This window comes from Aphelocoma coerulescens, chromosome 5 (genome assembly GCF_041296385.1).
Source record: "Aphelocoma coerulescens isolate FSJ_1873_10779 chromosome 5, UR_Acoe_1.0, whole genome shotgun sequence".
Classification (NCBI taxonomy): domain Eukaryota; kingdom Metazoa; phylum Chordata; class Aves; order Passeriformes; family Corvidae; genus Aphelocoma; species Aphelocoma coerulescens.
In genome coordinates this window covers 18,789,279-18,807,347 of record NC_091019.1, presented here as the reverse complement: position 1 = coordinate 18,807,347, position 18,069 = coordinate 18,789,279, and the positions used below count along the sequence as shown (strand labels likewise).

Genomic DNA, 18,069 nt, shown 5'->3' with positions numbered 1-18,069 from the left:
CCCCCGCCCCGCTACCGCCGTGACAGCGGCGGGGCCGCGACCCCGGCCCCCGCCGAGCCGTGACAACCCCGGCCGTCCCCCGGCCCGGCCCCGGCGGGGGCCCGCGGCGCCGCTCGCCGACCTACCGTGCTCGGCGCTGGCGGCTGCTGCCATCCCGGTGCTGCTGCTGCCTCTGCCTGCCCTCGCTCCCGAGCTGATGCAACAGCGCGTCCGGAAGCCTCGCCCCGCCCGCCCTACGCTACTTCCGACGGGCCGCGTCACCCGGGCAACGAGCAGCGCCTCACGGGCAGCGCCTCACGGGCAGCGCCTCACGGGCAGCGCCTCACGGGCAGCGCCTCACGGGCAGCGCCTCACGGGCAGCGCCTCACGGGCAGCGCCTCACGGGCAGCGCCTCACGGGCCGGCCCGGCCGGGAGCTGAGCGCCCGGAGCGCCGCGGCCAGCCCGGGACACAGCAGCACCGGGACACAGCAGCACCGGGCAACCAGGCCCCGGCTCCGAGGGCCGCCGCTCGCCCGCCTTTCCTTAAATAGCTCCAAGGACGGAGACGCCGCCGCCGCCAGAACAAAGTCCCAGAGTCAGCTTCCGTCTCAAGCAGGCTTTTATTGCTGTGCTCCAAACATAATGGTACGCAATTGTCGGATACAAAACACAATCGTTTAAATAAACCAAAGCATAACAGTACTCTCAAAAACAGCAGTGGACTCTTGGTCCCCACCACCCAGGTTAGGACAGCATAGCACCGCCACACTAAGGGATGCACGAGCTCCTGGCTCCCCAGTGGGCATCTAGCACCAGAGGTTAGTACGGCACAACTCAAAGGGAGGAAGGTCATGAGAACCTGTAAACGACACAGGCATTACAGCCCTTCTGGCTCTTTGCATGAAGTGAGGAGGGTGTCAACTCCATAAATTCATTTAAAGGAAATTTGAAGACACACCTATGTAAACAGGAATATTTTTACAAAACCCCATAAATATTAATCTTCAGCTTCTACTTAACTTATTATGTTATTACTTTTTAAAGTCTCTGCTACATTGTAATAAGCCTTGGCATCTATATGCCTCAACGCATCCAGTAAATTAATAATACATTGTTTTGTTCCTAGTGTGTTTCTCCAGATGAGAAGCATCTGATAGGATTGTTCTTCTCTGTTATCAGGAAATTTAGAAATAATTGTATCAATATCATTTTTCTGTAGACAAGTTTTCATAAGCCGCTTCCACTGCTGTGGAGGTACTTCCTTTATAAAGACATCAAAGGTATCTCTCAGTTCTGCAAGAAGAAACACATGACACACATCAGCTTGGATGGGTTTCCATAGCTCACATACATGCTTTCCCTTTAATTTTCAGCCAATACCTGCATGGACCAAACAGCAGCAGCAAGGCAGGGTTTGGCACCTAAGAAGCAGCAGGACAAACAAGTTTTCTATGAAGAGGCCTTGGAAGCAGCTAAAGGTATTGGTGCACATGTCGCAGAAGTGGTCTCCTAAGGCAAGACACCATCCAGTAAAGGTGGTTTTGAGGAAGGCTTCATTGTCTGGCACATTCCCTTGGCAGGGCTACTGAAGAGGAAGTTTTAACCACTTCACTATGCTGCTGGCATAGGTTTGCCACACCAAGACCACCACGAGCAAAACCCATCACTTGAACATCCAGCACAACAATTTGCTGAGTACAGGTGCATGTATGGATGTTTGATGTGGTCTTCCACGTGAGGGGACATTTGACAGAGAGATCTCCTGCTCTGACCTACAGCTCACTCAGTAAAGCAGAGTACACTGCTGCAATGCAGACTTGTTTTAAAACATTTTTTAAAAAAATTGTACCATTCTTACTCTTGAAATCATGACTGCACTATACTCCCCATGCAGAAAAGTTATGCTCCAAAATAGAACAGTTCACCACAGGGATTACAGCTTCTCTCAAATGCAGCAATAATCCTGATTTTACAATAAAGTGGAAGCCTTCTAGCTCTAAGCAGTATTCCTTAGCCTCTTTTTACTGTTCCTTGAGTAGACTAAAGTCAACAGGAAAAAAAGCCACATTCCAAGTACTGCCAATTCATGGAACACTTACCCTTTTGAGAGAGATCTTTAACAATTATCTGACACTTTGGTTCTCGTACCTGTAATAAAAAGTTGGACCATTACTCCAACAAATCAGGGTGCTTCACTCACAACTATTTTTTACCTATTTGACAGCTTGCTTTTACAGCACACACACCAGAATGGGGAGGGGGGCAAATTTCAGAGCAGACCTCAAAGTATTTGAGTAAAGAAAATTGCATGGTAAGACAAACACACTACTGGCTCCAAGGCAACATTTGCTGCTATCATGAAAGAGTAGCTTCTGTCAGATGAAAGTGGCAGAGTAAATTAAATGAGGAATTGAAGTTTTCTTCCCCCAAGCTCTCACTTCCCATACTTTCTATTACATCTTTAAGGCAAAGTTTCCTCGATTGTTTTGCCTGAAAGCTCTAGGAATAGCTAAGAACTCAACTAAAGAGATAAGTATATTAGGGAAAATAAAATTATAATTTCACACATTAACACTTATTTTACAATTTGCTGGAGTTCCACTCGGAACGTTAGGTGGGGCATTCTGCTGAAAAGCAGAATTCTGAACAGGTTTTGCTGGCAATGAGGACAAAACCCTCCTCAGCCACACTGTCATAGCAGCACTTCCAGCCCCTGCACAGGATGGTGCCCTGCTCAGAAACCACACTATTTTCCACTATTTTCTTCTAGGGGAAGAAAAGGAAATACTTGAAGTCACCAGATGTCAGAGAAATAAAAGGAGAGCTGATAATTTAGCAAAGTTACAGCCTTTACAGAATTAGACTTCAAATGGTTTCAGAGCCTGCCTCTCCACCTCTCTGGCTGTTCTGCTCCCCCTGGACTGCAGGGCAAGGCTCACAAATTACCTCCACGACAACTGCAGGAATCTTTTCCTTATGTTCTCACTGATACAGATTACTGCTTGCTCCTCTCTAGGTACAGAAGATATGCACCCCTCCTAAGACAGGAGGGGATTAAATTGCCTTGCTGCACCTGAGCTGACTTAACAGCACCAGGGGCCCCAAGCCTATCGCTGTATCAAGGCTGATGCTCTCAGAACTGTTGCATGTCAGCTCCATGTAAATGCACTACCCTGGGCTTGCTTTGGCTGGATTGACTTTCGTGGCAGATTCACAAGCTATAATCAGTTGAAAGAAGCCCAGGAGTACCCATGTACATTGTATAGCTTTTGTGAGGGGACAAAGAGGGAAACCACTGAGGAAGGCTGCCTCATTTTTAACACTGTCAATTCATTATACAAGCATAGCCAGGGAGTACAGCACCACCTCAGTATGAACAACACAAACACAAAGCAGAGTAGCATGTCTAGCTTAATAGCTAGTGCTAAAGCTGGCAAGCTTTAGGAATTTTTTTTTACATGTGGAAAATGAGGATGAGGAGCTACTGTTCTGCCCCTGAGACTTGTGCCATTTAAGGTACAGTCCCTTTGCAAGCATAAGCCAGCATACTTTCTGCTTGCACAGAGTCAGGGACCCACAGGTGACACCACCACGTGACCAACATGCATAAGCAGGGATGTGAGGGAGAACCACCCCACATATCACACATGTAGTTGTACATCATTCTCACTGAGAACACTTTCTGTTTAAGGGTATAAACACATTAGAGAAGTTGATCTTATTTATACAGGATAATTCTTAAACAGGAAACCAAATGACTGAAAGAGCACAGCATGGCTGACACATTTTTTCAAAATCCAGCATCAGCTATTCAAGTATCAGCAGTTGTTGTGGGGTTTTTTTTAGAAGAGTATGAATCATAGGTTCTTTGGAAGGGAAAGTGTGTTGGTGCCAAACTGTCCAGGCTCAGGACTGCATCAGGGTAACTCTCCTTAGCAATTAAGCTCTCACAGCAGCCTGAGCACTCCAAGTGCAGACTTTGCACCTGCCTGTGACTACTCTTACATGAGAGACAAGTGGCACTGTGCACCAACTTGTAATTGCATCATTCTACAGTCATTTTATTCAAATTAAAGAGATGTTATATTTGCCTATTCCTATGCTACAGCATTTTGACCAGGTTTTTTGTCATTTTTCTTCATCAGCTTCTACAAATAGATGAAATGCTGCAAAGCTGGCCAGGGTGTGAGGGGAGACACAACCCAACAAAAAAACTGGGGTGTTTCACATATTTGAGCCACTTATGGATCTTAAAAAAGATAAAAGTAGAGTTAGGGTGATACTTTGAACATATCTTTCAATTCTGTTTCTTCAGTCTTCAAGTATTTTTGACATAATTAAAATGCATTTAATTACTCAAAATGTTTAATTAGTAACATTTGGCAAGAGCTCACACACTGGGTGGGAGGTGCATTGGTGAGGGGCAAGAGAAGCTCCAGGGAGAAAAAAGTGCTGTACGCACACTGTAAGAACAGTCTGGATGTTTTTCCTAGACCCTCATCAAGACAAACATTTTTTGTGTCATTAACTGTAAAACTAAGACTGAGCTCATTTTTGCCTTGCACAGCTGGTAGCAGTGTAGCTTCTAATTAGAGAAGCTAAAGCCAGCCTGTATTTACCTCATCCAGTTTTGTATTTCTCTTGCAAAATCCTAGACTCACAATAGGTTTTTGTCAGACTCAAACAGAAAGGTTCTGAGATAGTGTTTGACTACAGGATGCCAGGGTATGCCCAGCTTTAAGGTGCAACATGTGCCAGCAGCCAGTCTCAGCTGGATAAGCCATTTTTAGGGATATACTTTGGAACTGGCACAGTCTGAGCCCAGAATCCCCATCTTACAGGACTGCTTAGGACCAAGAATTTAGACTGTCAGGTCCTGGTCTGTAGCTTGTGGCATGAGCCCAAGGGCAGGAAGACTCAATCACAGGATCAGTCTTATGAACAAATAATTTGTAATGAAAATGCAATGGGAGCTCAAACACCACTATGGAAGTAAACAATAGCTGACATCAGTTGGGGAATACATGTGTGAAGCAGCAAAAAAGATATTAATTGGATCAAAGTATCACTTGGAGACAGTCTGAAATGAAAGCCTGCTGCTAGTCCAAGTATTTTCCCCACTTCCAAAGCATCCTGGTCACAGGCTCTGAAATGTTTCCAAGTATTGAAAAGGCCAACTGCAGCAGACACATGCAGCTATTGAATGCATCAGGCACTTGTTAATCAATATCTGACCTTGTATGAATCACAACTTGTTGCATCACAGGAACACATCCTACCAGTGGTCTACAGTGAGACAAGCATTGAGGGCTGAGTATCAGGTACAATTAGGCTGTGAGCAATTAGACTGAGATGAAACACTTGATCTATCACATACTTACCAGACCTCCCTCTGCATCTTTATCAGTTGAGGCAGCTGAAAACCAAAATAAGTGTCTAAGAAACTTAAAGGAATTGCAGCAACTTAAACATGGCTTAAACAAGACTTATATGCAATAGAAACCTTTGGAGCAGAAGTCAAAGCTTTTACAAGCCATTTAGTTTCTTTGACCTGTCATACATTTCACCACAGTACTACCCTCAGCTTTCACCATCAACAAAAAATGCTGTGCCTTCATACAGGGGAGAGTCCTGCTTAGTAAAATGCAGACCATAGGATGCAGTTTGGTTTAAGCCACTCTTGCAACCTCCTCCACTCCAGCTTTTATGATTCTCAGCATTTTTGTGGGCTATTGCAATACAGAAAAAAAGGCAGAAATTTTCTTTACCGCAATACACTCAGTAAGACATGATTTAAACAAACTTAGCATTTAAAATGCAGAATACTTTTCAGTATTATTTTAACTACACTAGTAACAAAAATACTTTGATACACAATAGTGGAAATAGATGTTTCCAAGGAAAACAGCTCAGTTTCCACTTAATAATAAATTTACACAGGACTTACCAACCTAACATTCACATGAAAAGGTTCAAATTGCTAAAGTTCAACAATTTGTAGGGAAAAAATCTCCACAGCCAAACACAGTGAAAGTAATTAGTGATCTAATTAGTTGCTACTTTTTGCCCCATGCATCTGAACCCACACACAGGTTTTTCCTCTTTGCCAATACAAGGCAAGCAGATTGGAAAAGTCATTCTTAAGGACCTCATTATAATCTTGCTTTGAAGCAAAGGCATCTGTCAGCAAGATAAGAAAGCTCAAAGTTAAGGTTTATGCATTTTATTTACCAAACAAACTACTCTTCATTTTACTGGACCTGTTAAATTCAATTGCATGCTAAATGAACTACAACTTAAACAGGTCCCCTGTAAGGCAGCACAAAAACCAGGGATAGCCCTAGTGCATGCTTTGCCTAGTTCTGGAAAGCAAATTTCATGGATAATAATCAAGCAGTTACCTTTATCACACTTCAGCTTTTTCAGAATGAAAACCAGTAGCAAACCCAAACCAAGTGATACCATGGGAATAACCAAAACAAGAGCTCCCTTCCCTGCAAAGGGAGGAAAAAAAGTAAAATTAGTAGTGAAACCGTCCCCCAAAAAGATATTCCTTGCTTTCCTAGGGAAACACCTAAGCCCAGAACTAATATGACAGCCCAGATAGCTTGTCCTGGAAAAGGCACTGGGACTCTCAGCTGCCCTGAACATAGGAGTAACTTGTTTGCACTGCACATCATTATCCCAAAGGCAGCAGGGAACTCTGCATAGAGCTGCAATACAACTTCTACAAGGTTTTCTGGAGAGACACTGAAGAGGAAACAAGCATGCAAAAGATGGTAGCAAGCTTTGGGTGCTGTAACATGGAAAGTGTGAGTTCCCTCTTCCTCTGGCCTGGCAGAAGAGGAAGCTACTCCAGGCACAGCTTCTCATGCATAGAAAACATCTTTGCACTATCCCTAACTTTCACCCATGTCACCGTTGCAACTTTAAGAACCCTGGCAACACATATATCTTTTAACCAAGTGAAAGTTAAGGTGGTTTGTCCCTTCAGAGCTTGTCTTTAGCAAGTAACTCCCAGATTAAAATGCAGCTGCTGTTAAATATGTTACAGCAGTTGAAACCAGTGTTTTGCAGAGTGCTCTGGTATTATTAGCCTGAAGCCACAGACCCAACAAACCAAGATGAGTGGGATTTGCGTACCAGACCTTGGCTGGGTGATCCACATCCTGGGTCTGTAGTATCACTGCAATTCGGTGTGATTTCTTCTCTGTCCGGATGCCTGAAGTAAATGGTAACACAAGGTTGTATCTAGATTTCCAGAGCAACATGTAGCTCTGTCCAGGGCTGATTCTTTTTCAGACAGAGCTTAGAGTCATAAATGGAACATGCATAAACTTGGATAGAAGTGCACCTTTAAGCAATCCAAGGTAATACTACAAGATAAAATAAAAGCAAAGCAGATAAAATTTATGTATGCTAGCTTCTAAGTGGAGGAGGAAAAAAAAACCCACAGAGTAGAAGCATTATTCATGCACAGTTAGTTCCTTCAACAGGCAGTTCTACGTCCTAAAATTTTGAGCTGGGTGCTAGAAAGCTCATTCAAGTGTGTATCTGGGGAAATACCAACCTGAAGACACAAAATATGCAAGTTTACAGCCATAAGCAACAAGCCAAATGACACCCAAGTCCACATCTTTCTAGGTCTCAACTTTACAGATCTTGATACCTAAAATTTAAATGCATGAGTAATGCCATTTGGCTTCAGAGCAATTATTTACAGCCTGATGGCATGTGTGAGCTATTGGCACAGATTGGGCCACAGCTCTAACATTCCCTAGAAGGAAAACAGTCACTTATTCTCAAACTTACCTTTGACTGTGTCTCTGACATATTTCACAGCCCTCATCAGCACAAAAATACCCTCGCTTGCACCGGCATTCAGCATTCTGTGTCAGAGTACAGGGTCTCACAATCATCTGACCTAAAAATAAAAGTTAGAAGTGCAAAAGTTACGCTCAGGCCATAAAGGCAATTTATTTTTAAGTTCAATATGCCCAGTGTGGACCAGGTTTTCCACATTAAAAAGGGGGAAACGGTTATGGTTTCATCAGAGTTGTGCTTGGTACCCTCTTTGCAGTGTCTGCAATGCAAGCATTCCTCCAAGCCATTCTCGTGGGCAGTAAAATCTTCTCCTTCCTTGCAAGGATCACATTTTCCTCTCGAATGCGAAGCACTGCAGTGATTAGCAACAAAAGTACCTGTGGAAGAAGAGAACTGTCAGCAGCAGTCTCAGGGGAACTTTTAACAGACAAAGTGAATCAGGGGAGGGGGGGGAAAGCAGAGGTTAAATGATTTACTAAGAAGCTGTTTGTTAAAAACAATGCATACAGTTTGCTCAACACTTATTATGCCTACCAAAGCAGGATGAGAAAATAGAAGACTATTGATAAAGGGAAGGAATCTTGACCAAAGATCCTAAAACTAACTTAAACCAGCCTTGAAATTTGGACTTGGGCCAGGGATATAAAGAGCATGTACAGGGAAGCAAGGTGAAAAGTTCAGAAGGAGGAAGACTTACTTTATCTGGGAGACCCCTGCAATGTGGATGTTACATAACTTTTGGGCTCATTGTAATACTAAGCAAGGCTGAGTAATGAATATGTGTAGGCATATTGGGAAACCCAGTGAATATGGAGTTTGTAACCTGATATGTACTAAATTGAAAGCAGCTGTCAGTATGCATGATTTTGGAGGAGCTGTGCATCCTAGCACTGGAATAAACATACATACTTTACTACTTAGTCCAGTAATGGGGTCTTTTCTGCATCCAATTTTGGCAAGCCGGCACCACATATCAAAAGGGCTAAAACAGGATATTACAACAAAAATTTGGGAAGAGTTCAACCCTTCCTTGCACATCAATCCCATGCCACATGAACCAAACGGCACAGGAGAGTCAGGATGCACATTCACAATTTGCCACTCAGACAGGGAGTGGTGCAAAACGAGGCATCCAGCAAGGCCTCAGATGGGACACATGGGGATGGGGATCACCCACCGCAGTCACTCAGGGAGGGAGCCACATGGATAGCACCATTGCTGAAGAAATTACTTCAATTCTCCCTGGCAAGCACAGGGAGAATTGCTTTCAATAAACTCTTTTCTCCTTTGAATTCCACCTAAATGCACCAATAAGCTTCTAATACTAAGGACAGGTTTCTTCTTGGTGCAAAGCCTGTTAACTGCACACACCGAGCAAGGAGGGGAGAGCAAAACCAAACTGAAGTTTTGCCTATGGACACAGAAATATCAGAATTCCCCTAGGCCCATTCTTTATGTTAATTAAATCACTTCACTTCGAAGGTTTTTCTCCTAAACCACAAGCAGAGGCTTCCTGGCTTGATGCCAAATCATCTCTCAGTCATCACCTGTTGCATTAAGGGGTTCTCACTTCAAAATAGAACCAAGTCTTTACAGCACTAAGAAGCCATCACAGCTCCAACCAGGCTCACACTTTCACGGATGCAATGTAAAAAACAACAGCTATGAGCTGTAACTGCTCAAAGTCTTACCTGCTTCACAAAATACACAGCAGCGATCCTCATGGAAGTACTCTCTTTCCCCACAGTTCTCTGCTCGGGCTCTAGGCATTGTCAGTAGTGCCACCTACAGCAGAGGTAAGCAGGCATTTCAGTGATTCATCCTCCTAGGACACGATAATCATCTGGGGGAGATTAACTTGTGAAGACTTGGAAACACATTCGGAAGTTTACAGGAAGCCACAGAGGAAACCCAAACTAATTTCTGCTAAGTGTTGCTCACAGCAGTAATTGCCATCACAAAGCTGGGGTTAAGGCAGCACCGTGCAGCTGCTGACAGGTTTTAGGCAACTATTGCCGCACATCCTTGCCTCCATATAAACTTCTGTTTTCTTTCTGCTAGTTCACTGCAGTTGAACTGCAGACGCCAAAGTTTCTGCGGTGTGCAAGGGATTCGTTTCTCCCTTCTCCCATCTTTTTAATTCATTGGAATCAGTGCTAGTCTTGCCCCTGCAGAATTGAGGACGTGCCCCACAGATTCATCCAGCATTTTTCACCGGCTCTAATCTTAAGCAGAAGACAAGCTGAGTCATCAGCAATGCTACAGAAGCATTAGGAATAGTTTGTTGTTTTTTTTTTTTTTTTTAACAGGAAGAAACGTGTGGGCCGCGCACGGCTCCCGCGGAGCCTGCCAGCACCGGTAAGTCAGGTGCTTCCACAGAGCCGAGCGCAGGCTCGGTCCCGGGACACCCAAGTCCATCCCTCACAAGACTCACACGGGAGAACCCGCTCGAACAAAAGTTGGAGGAGTGGAAGGGACGGCCGCCAAGCTCCCCGTCGCTAGTTACCACCAGCGGGCAACTTCTAAGCTAAAACCAAGAGGGTCCCGCTCTCTCCCCGGTGGACTGGAAGTCTTCCCCGTAACTACGGGGAGTTGAAAAAACTCCCAGCTTCACAGTTAAATAACATGAGGATTATTAAAGAACTCACTCCTGACTCGTAATTTTTTTTTTTTTTCTTTTAGAGGAGAGAAAGAAGGGCGGCAGCGAGTGCGCCAGGAAGAGATTCGGGGACACGCTACTTGCTCCCATCCCGTCAGGCTGCTGCGCTCACGCCCACGGCACCAAGTTCCGCGAAACATCAAACACGAACAAAAAGTTCGGAAAAGTTACTAAAGGCTCTTGAAGAAGAGAAGGGTAGAAAAACTCAAAGGGCTCTTTCACACTAGAGATGGAGGGAGACTTTTTCCCCCCCTCAAAAGGTGGGATTTGAGCTCTGGCTGCGGACAGCGGCCGGCTGCCACTCGCGGTGGGCAAGCCGGTACCTGCAGATGGCAGCCCCGGCCAGGGTCCCAGCCGGCACTCAGCAGCAGCGGCAGCCCCGGCCAGGGTCCCACCCGGCACTCAGCAGCGGCGGCAGCCCTGGCCAGGGTCCGAGCCAGGGTCCCAGCCGGCACTCAGCAGCAGCGGCAGCCCCGGCCAGGGTCCCAGCCGGCACTCAGCAGCAGCGGCAGCCCCGGCCAGGGTCCGAGCCGGGGTCCCAGCCGGCACTCAGCAGCGGCAGCCCCGGCCAGGGTCCGAGCCAGGGTCCCAGCCGGCACTCAGCAGCGGCAGCCCCGGCCAGGGTCCCACCCGGCACTAACCAGCAGCAGCCCCGGCCAGTCCCAGCCAGCACTCACCAGCAGCAGCCCCACCACTCGCCCAGCTCCCATGACGCCGCCCAGCTCCGCACCACTCAGTCTGCCAAGCGCTGCCGCCCCGCAGACTTTTTAACAGGCCTCGTGGGAGGGCGGGGCACCGGCGGGACGTTTTTTTATTAACCCTATCAGAAACCGCGTTAATAAATCCACTCCCCGATTCTTATCTTCAGTCAAACGTCGTATGCTGAAGGGCTGCCCGATCACAAATAGCAGAGGGAAAGGGTAGGAGAATTTTTCTGACATTGTGCAAACGAAGTGCATAACTGGGTTTTCTAAAGCCCTAAAAGGGTCCTCAGCTTTCTCCTCAGCAGTTATTCCTCCCAGAGAAATAACATCTCTGGCCATGATTTTCCTCAAGAATACTTTTCATTTCCCATGTAACTGGCATGTAGGAATATTCACCTCCAGATGCTGAAATTGGATTAAAATTAATACAAGGCTGTTCCTTTTTGGATTATTTTTTCATGCCCTGTGGCAGCAGCCCTAAATGTTGGAAACTCTTCTCTGCTGGCGCTTCATCATGTAGGTTGACAATTTCTTTCACTGAACAGCTGCTCTTGTGGTAACTGTTTATTTTACTTACCTGCAGTAACAAGTCCCAGTGAAATACTTGTGGATGCATAGTTCGGTAAAACAGAAACAATCCAAACAATTTCAAGCACTCACATTCACACCTACTGAAGGCTTCCTGCTCTGCGGTGCTTCTCTTTGGTTCAGGTGGGCTTGGGTTGTTTGGGGTTTTTCTGTTGTTTGGTAACCATTTCCCAAAGCTGGGATACAGGTGCACCCAAGGGACGTAAATAGCCCTACAGAAGTGGAGAGGCTCCTATCCATAACTAAAACACATGGTCCCAAAGCAGGATGAGTGTGATGAGGAAGGCTGTGCTGACAGGCCAGAGATGACAGGCCAGACTTGCTGAAGCATTCAAAGGAGATTGGTGGATGTGTTCGCACTACTTTAGGAGCAAACACTTTGAGGATGCACAGGGGACTTGGCACATGGGACTTGCACACAGCCTTGGCAGGCACCCATAACTTACTAAGTTTTACACCACGTGGCACAGGTCAAACTTCCTCAGACAGAGTGACTTTAAAAAGGCACCCAATCTGAATCAATAATGTTCATATTCTTCAAGGACATTTCCTCAAGGGTGAAGAGTACTTTGGTTTTCTGGAGACTTTTGCTAATAACAAAGCTATTTGTGATCAGTTTCCTGAATGCTGGCTTCCAGATGCCAGCTCTTGCCCTGCCTGTTCACATCAGACAGCTGCAGTTCTCTCCATGGAACAATCTATTCACTATCATCAAGTCACCTCCTTGATATAAAGGTTTCCTAAGTCCAAGACAAGTTTGTACGTTTGCATGTACAACAGTGAAAATCAAGGGAACCGTTTCTCCTTCTGAGGAAGTTACTGTAATTAGAAGACACAATTTCAGCCAGAGGGGTTTCAAAACTGTTATTGCTGTTCTATCTTATGGCCTGTGTCTGAGATTCTTGGAGGCCATTTCCTGCAGCTTTTCCTCTATAGAGTGATTTACTTGTAAAATACTATCAGACACAAACCCCAAAATAATTTTTCAGATAGACTGCCACTGAAAGTTGTGTGTAGTTTTATTTCAACATATCAAGCACAAACAGGTTTCCCCTAACTGGGGAATATGACAAGGAATGTACTTAAAAATTTGGAAACATTTACATTGAAAGATAGCCCAGACTGGCACCACCACTAAGTATTTTAAGGCTGTATATATAGCAGTACTTACCACTTGGAACTACTTCAGGCCAGAAAAGAAAGGCTTAGTATTGTCTGCAGTCTACAGAAAATATTGCAAATCTTTAAAAAATGGTGTAAAATAGGAAGACTATTAACAGGGTTGAACAACGCAGTGGCAAAACCCTCCCTCTTTCCTGACCTTTGACAATAAACGTGCCTAAGACCGAACACACGTAGACCCACATCGCTCCCATCCTTCTCACCTATGCTGGGGCAGTGGATTTCTCTCTACAATGCTAGTGTGTGATATTATAAAACAGCCATATAGCAAATAATAACAATAATAGTAAGTGACCAGGTTTTACAAACAGGCATGTCTGACATCACACTCGATGGGCCAGACCCAGGATGCCAGTCAGCTCCATAACCAAATGATGAGCTTTCACTGAATGCTTCCCATTTCCTGAAGAAGAATGGCTCTAGGAAGTTGTGCATATTTACAGTTTCCGTGGAATGGAAAATAAAACACATCCTGAGGTCCCATTCTGACAAAACAGATCATGACTTAATATCCCAGGGCTAGATTTTTTGGACCAGCTGTTCTCCCTCATGTAATTAAAGGCAGCCGGACAGGCACCGTGATCAGTTCCTCCCCAGCTGCTCTCCCTTACTCCTGGAGTTATGAACCAGGCCACCATGACTTTTCTAAAATGTTGAGGTGATTACCATTTTGGGGTTACCAATACTGCTGGGTAATTATTAATTGCATCAGAAAATGACAAAACATAGGAAACAAATTGCACAATTAAAGCTACATTTGGCTTCAGCATTAAGGCCCATACAGGTTAAGAGGTCCTTGAAGATGTACATGTAAAAGGCAAAAATGACATAATCTGCAGGAACGAAGTTTTGCAGGTTCCTAGGTCCCTTTTTAACCTTGTTTTTCCACTTCCTTCCACCTCTGCCATGTTGGTTCTAAAGTGCTTTGGTGCCTCGCTGGGCTCCTTGCGCGAGTGGCCCCCTCCTGCAGCCAGTGATCATTATTGCTGCCAAACGTATTGTTTTTATTTGAAGACATAATTAATGAAGAGTTGACATGTAAGAAAGATGCAGAGGAGAAACCAAAAGCGAGAGTCCAGGAGGAAGCTTTCAGAAGAGGCCTTCCTGTGGAAGGACTTTTTGTTCAGAGCACTGAGGTTTCTGCAAAAGAAAGCAATATGATTACTTGTGTGTTGGAGAGAGGTGTGCATTCACATGTGTGTGCATACCCAGAACTTCCACACCAGGAGGGATCCCTGTACTTCAGTGACATCCTCATGGGTAGAGCAGTGTGCCCCCACAGACTTTACCTCCCTCTTTCTAACAGGAAGGCTAGTGCTTCTGGCTGCAGCTGGTTGGCATGGGAAAGGCACAAACCCCAAGAAATCTCTTCATCCAGCACCCACTCATAAACCTATAAGTTTAACCTATGCCCTAACTTTCCCAAATACAAGGGCTTGCCCTGGACACCCCCAGGAGCTGCAGTGAAGCTAAAACCAGCGACTCTGGCATCCAGAAATGGTGGGCCTCATATGTGATCCCACCTCACTGAAGACTCAGGACAGCTGGATAATACTCCTTACACAGAGAGGAATCAGCAGGGCTCCCTGGAGCAGGTGTAGCAGTTAATACCCACCCACAGGAGTCTGCTGCTCTGTGTCAGCAGCAGGTGTGGTTGCTGCTTCCCTCAGGCAACAAGCAGTTTATACAAAACAATGGAGTTTAGTGCTTTTCACCATGGAGCCCAGTTTTTCAGACCATACCCCTGCCTCTCTACAGCAAACTGAGGAAGTTCCTGACATGCTCGACCAGAAGAGAGACCTCAAACGTTCTTGCCTGGCAGAGATTTATTCTTAGCCAGGACCTGGCCCAGCCCCTCTCAACTTCTACAGCTGTTTTTCAGTCAGGAGTACCTTGAATTGTGTAACATCCTGAGGTGATGCTTTTTGCCCACAAAGAGAGTCTTAAGAGGAAGAGATTTCCTCCTCACTGTTTCAAGTAGAGCATGGGTTTGTCTTTCTGGTGTGTTAAGTGGTTATTTTAACTGCAACAGCTTGAACTGCAACAACTCCTGCAGCTCATAGAGACACTCCAAAGGCCACAGTGAGGAGTTAAATGCCACAAGTTATCTTTAGCCCATTAAAGTCACTGATTTCATGACAGAAAATGGTTACCTGTGTATGTCCTGCTGGGCTTTCTGTAGTGATAAGACAGCTGAGTGAATTTCCTTCAGGTGATCCATTTCTTTCCCACATTGAGCGCACAGGCTTTCAAAACCTGTGGCAAAGTATTGAAGGACAATTATGTTTTGAAACACCATTCTGACAGTGTGATGAAACACAACACAGCAAGTGGGTTGCTGTGATCTAATTGTCACTGCTGGGGGGACACTTTCAGAAGGAAACATGGGGAGGAGGAGACAGGGAAAAAAATCTTCCATTCAGAAGACCCAGACCACTGTAACAGGTTCTTTGACTCTGGCTCAGGATGCTTCTCAGTCAGCTCTAAGGAAACAATGCTTCCCAGCTGAGGAGAGGAGAGAAGAGTACTCACACCTGCCCCACTCTCTCAAACATTCAAGGTCACCTCGAACAAAGCCAGAAAAAAGAGAAAGAAACAAAGCCTGTTTCCTATCTGTTGACTGGAATGTCAGTGTATTTTTCCAATTTTGCCAGAAGCTGGGAAGTTCTTGTCTAAGGCAGAAACAGAAGCAGCACATACAGAGAATAGAAAAGCAGAACATTCTCTGTGCTGCCTGTGGGCTGTTGGCCCATGCTATTAATTAGGCTGGGAAATGTCCCAGGGCTGGTTCAAGGAATAAAGTACCAAGGGAAGAACATTAAAGCCTGACCCAGTGATACCCAAATACTTGCCATCATCATCTGAGAGCTCCTGCACTGACTCTGGCGTTGAACAGCTGCTCTCTGTGTTCTGGCTGTGGTTGGACGGCTGGTCACTGGTTTTGCGGCGCCTGCAGTCTTTGGCAGATCTCTGTATAAAAGAGGGATTAAAAGAGACTCAGTCTCTATCAAATTGAACACTCGTGCGTTTGCTTGAAACAAAACAATTCAGGGAAATATGTACGAGATTGTGAAGTTTGATTGCTTTCTCAGCGACTCCTAGTAGCTGGACTCTGGCAGCTACTTAAAGATATTACACATGCTCCTCATACAGAAGCATTTCCTCAAATGAAAACATTCTTAAGACACCTATCCAAATTATTCTTCTAGCTTTAACTGACACATACTGTGGATGAGCCTTATAGTTCCTTTGCTGAGTTGTGTACCCAGCTCAACTAGGTATGTAAGAGAAAGGTTGAAAAGAAGAAAGAATTAGAATCAAATTCCTCAGCGAAGATTTTTCAGTAGGTGAATGAAGGATCTAAACATCACAGAACTTTTATGCCTAATTTCTTGATGCACTTTGGAAAGTTTCTCCCTCCCTCTCAGCTGAGTAAACGAAACACAATGATTCAAACTTCTCACTAGAGGGTCTGAAAAGCAGTTACCAACCTCAACTGCCCCACTGAATCAGAGATGATCAGATGTGGGGTATTATAAAAGAAAACTCTATGTACATAATAAGATGCAAGTTTTTCAGTGTAATATAGGTTATTCTTAGCTAGTTTAGGAGCTCTACATTTGCAAAATGTGTTATGAATGCCATGTATCACTCTAAAGATGAAAGTAGTGAAATAGGGAAGTATCTCTGTTTAAGAGAAAGGATGGAAAGTCATTTCTTGTCTGAGTGAGTGATAAAGGTTGATGGCAAGACTGAAACTGAAGTCACGGGATCTCAGTTGAGTACTCCAAAACCCATGGGAAGTTTTCTGCTTTGGAAACACTGAACAGTGAAGTTCAACTCCGTCATGTGCAAAACTCAGTGTAAGAGTCACTGCCACTAACATTAGGTGGAAGAAAAATGCCAAAATGGATAGAATACATCAATTGATAATTATAATTAATTGGATTTAATGATGGTATAATACTGCAGGTCTATGGTCACAAGCTGTATTTGCCTAAAACAAACCTTTCAGCCTATGCTGTGCTTACATGAAAATGCTGTAGAAAAGGGCTGCAAACAAACAATCATAAAGAATACTATATTCCCCAAAACATGCTTTTTACCTTGTGCCGTGTAATTTGATTGTTTATGCATGTTGCTTTGTGGTTTGACATCCTCGTGGATAAGTGTCTTTCCATTGTCTGAAGTATTCCATCCTTCTCAAATTGGGCAATGTCGTTCAAAGGATCCCAAGGTCTTAGACTTTTGAGACCAAAGGAAAAAAAACATCAGAAAAGCAAGAATCCCACATTAGGTGTGTTAAGATCAATACAATAATTCCACATGCATCAGTGTAGATACAAAAATGCTGCTAGCAAGGATTTTCTTGCTATTTTCTAAGTCCGTGAGAGACTTTTCTCTCTCACAGAAGAGGTAGCAGAGTTATGTAAACAACCAAGACACCTGCAACCTTGAAAAGTCTTATTTATGGTACAGTAGAAAATATTTTGACAATGGATGTTTTAGGATTTTAGCCAATCACCCCAAGGGGTGGCTGATCCTTTGTCTAATTAGACTATGGAGAAAAAAGTCTATAAAAGAGTTTGTAAAATAATTAAATCAATCAATCTTGCTGCACAATTCCTGCGTGCTGGATCTTCTCTCCTCCTCCTCCCTATGGCTGAATGACACGGTGATATACCCTAGGGCCCAGGTGTGATCTGCACTCTCTGACGTGTCCTGCACGCTGCGAGCCAAGCTGAATTCCTCTAGAGGTACGCTGTTCCCCTTCCCCCCGGGACCAGGAGGTCCGACAGAACTGAGAAATGGCAAACAGCGGCTCACAAACCGACACTGTGGTACTGGTCTGGAAAGGTGTGTTTAGTATAATGCATACCTTCATTCCTGAAAACTCAGTTCGGGAATTATTAGATTGGGCTACCTTGAAAGGGATTTCCATGGACAGAGATACTGCCCTGGACTTTGCCTTATGGCAGGAACTTGGCTGTGCTGTCTGACAGGAGCTCCCATCTGGGGACCCATCAGTGTTACAATTATACCAAACCTGACGTTCGTTATTTATCCTGCTGACAGACATTGACTGTGACAGCAGGGCTGGCTCGCCTATTTCGGTGCTGAGTGACGCAGGA

At 44.9% G+C, this 18,069-nt stretch overlaps 3 protein-coding genes across 10 annotated transcripts in view; all 3 read right to left on the bottom strand.

Moving 5' to 3' along the window:
• Positions 1–211, bottom strand: part of CARS1 (cysteinyl-tRNA synthetase 1) — a 34,781-nt gene extending 34,570 nt beyond the window's left edge. For both annotated transcript variants that reach the window (XM_069016927.1, XM_069016928.1), the window contains exon 1: positions 126–211. In XM_069016927.1, coding sequence (XP_068873028.1) covers positions 126–153 — 28 coding nt within the window. In that variant the 5' untranslated portion in view covers positions 154–211. The remainder of the gene's footprint in view (positions 1–125) is intronic.
• Positions 212–581: 370 nt separating this feature from the next.
• LOC138111337 (tumor necrosis factor receptor superfamily member 26-like) lies at positions 582–11,190 on the bottom strand. 4 transcript variants are annotated; one of them, XM_069016923.1, is made up of 10 exons: positions 11,141–11,190; positions 9,496–9,589; positions 8,050–8,181; positions 7,793–7,904; positions 7,129–7,202; positions 6,382–6,474; positions 5,362–5,396; positions 5,216–5,266; positions 2,080–2,128; positions 582–1,273 (listed from the first exon to the last, which is right to left on the bottom strand). In XM_069016923.1, exons 1-10 carry the CDS (start codon positions 11,171–11,173, stop codon positions 996–998), a joined length of 951 nt encoding a protein of 316 aa, XP_068873024.1. In that variant the 5' UTR covers positions 11,174–11,190; the 3' UTR covers positions 582–995. The 4 variants fall into 4 exon arrangements, with proteins under 4 accessions (XP_068873024.1, XP_068873025.1, XP_068873026.1 ...); XM_069016924.1 differs by lacking the exon at positions 11,141–11,190 and adding an exon at positions 10,453–10,581; XM_069016925.1 differs by lacking the exon at positions 5,216–5,266.
• Positions 11,191–12,756: 1,566 nt separating this feature from the next.
• OSBPL5 (oxysterol binding protein like 5) overlaps positions 12,757–18,069 on the bottom strand; it is a 157,669-nt gene continuing 152,356 nt past the window's right edge. For all 4 annotated transcript variants that reach the window (XM_069016920.1, XM_069016922.1, XM_069016918.1 and 1 more), the window contains 4 exons: positions 17,044–17,182; positions 15,790–15,907; positions 15,091–15,193; positions 12,757–14,077 (listed from right to left, as the gene is read on the bottom strand). In XM_069016920.1, coding sequence (XP_068873021.1) covers positions 13,942–14,077; positions 15,091–15,193; positions 15,790–15,907; positions 17,044–17,182 — 496 coding nt within the window. In that variant the 3' untranslated portion in view covers positions 12,757–13,941. The remainder of the gene's footprint in view (positions 14,078–15,090; positions 15,194–15,789; positions 15,908–17,043; positions 17,183–18,069) is intronic.

Excerpts from the sequence above, each read along its gene's own strand:
- LOC138111337 (XM_069016923.1), bottom strand. The coding sequence starts at position 11,173 with ATGGGAGCTGGGCGAGTGGTGGGGCTGCTGCTG. Across the intron at positions 8,182-9,495 it reads CTGTGTATTTTGTGAAGCAG|GTACTTTTGTTGCTAATCAC; the intron begins GTAAGACTTTGA and ends CTTCTTCCACAG. Across the intron at positions 7,203-7,792 it reads TGTCAGAGACACAGTCAAAG|GCATCCGGACAGAGAAGAAA; the intron begins GTAAGTTTGAGA and ends CATTTACTTCAG.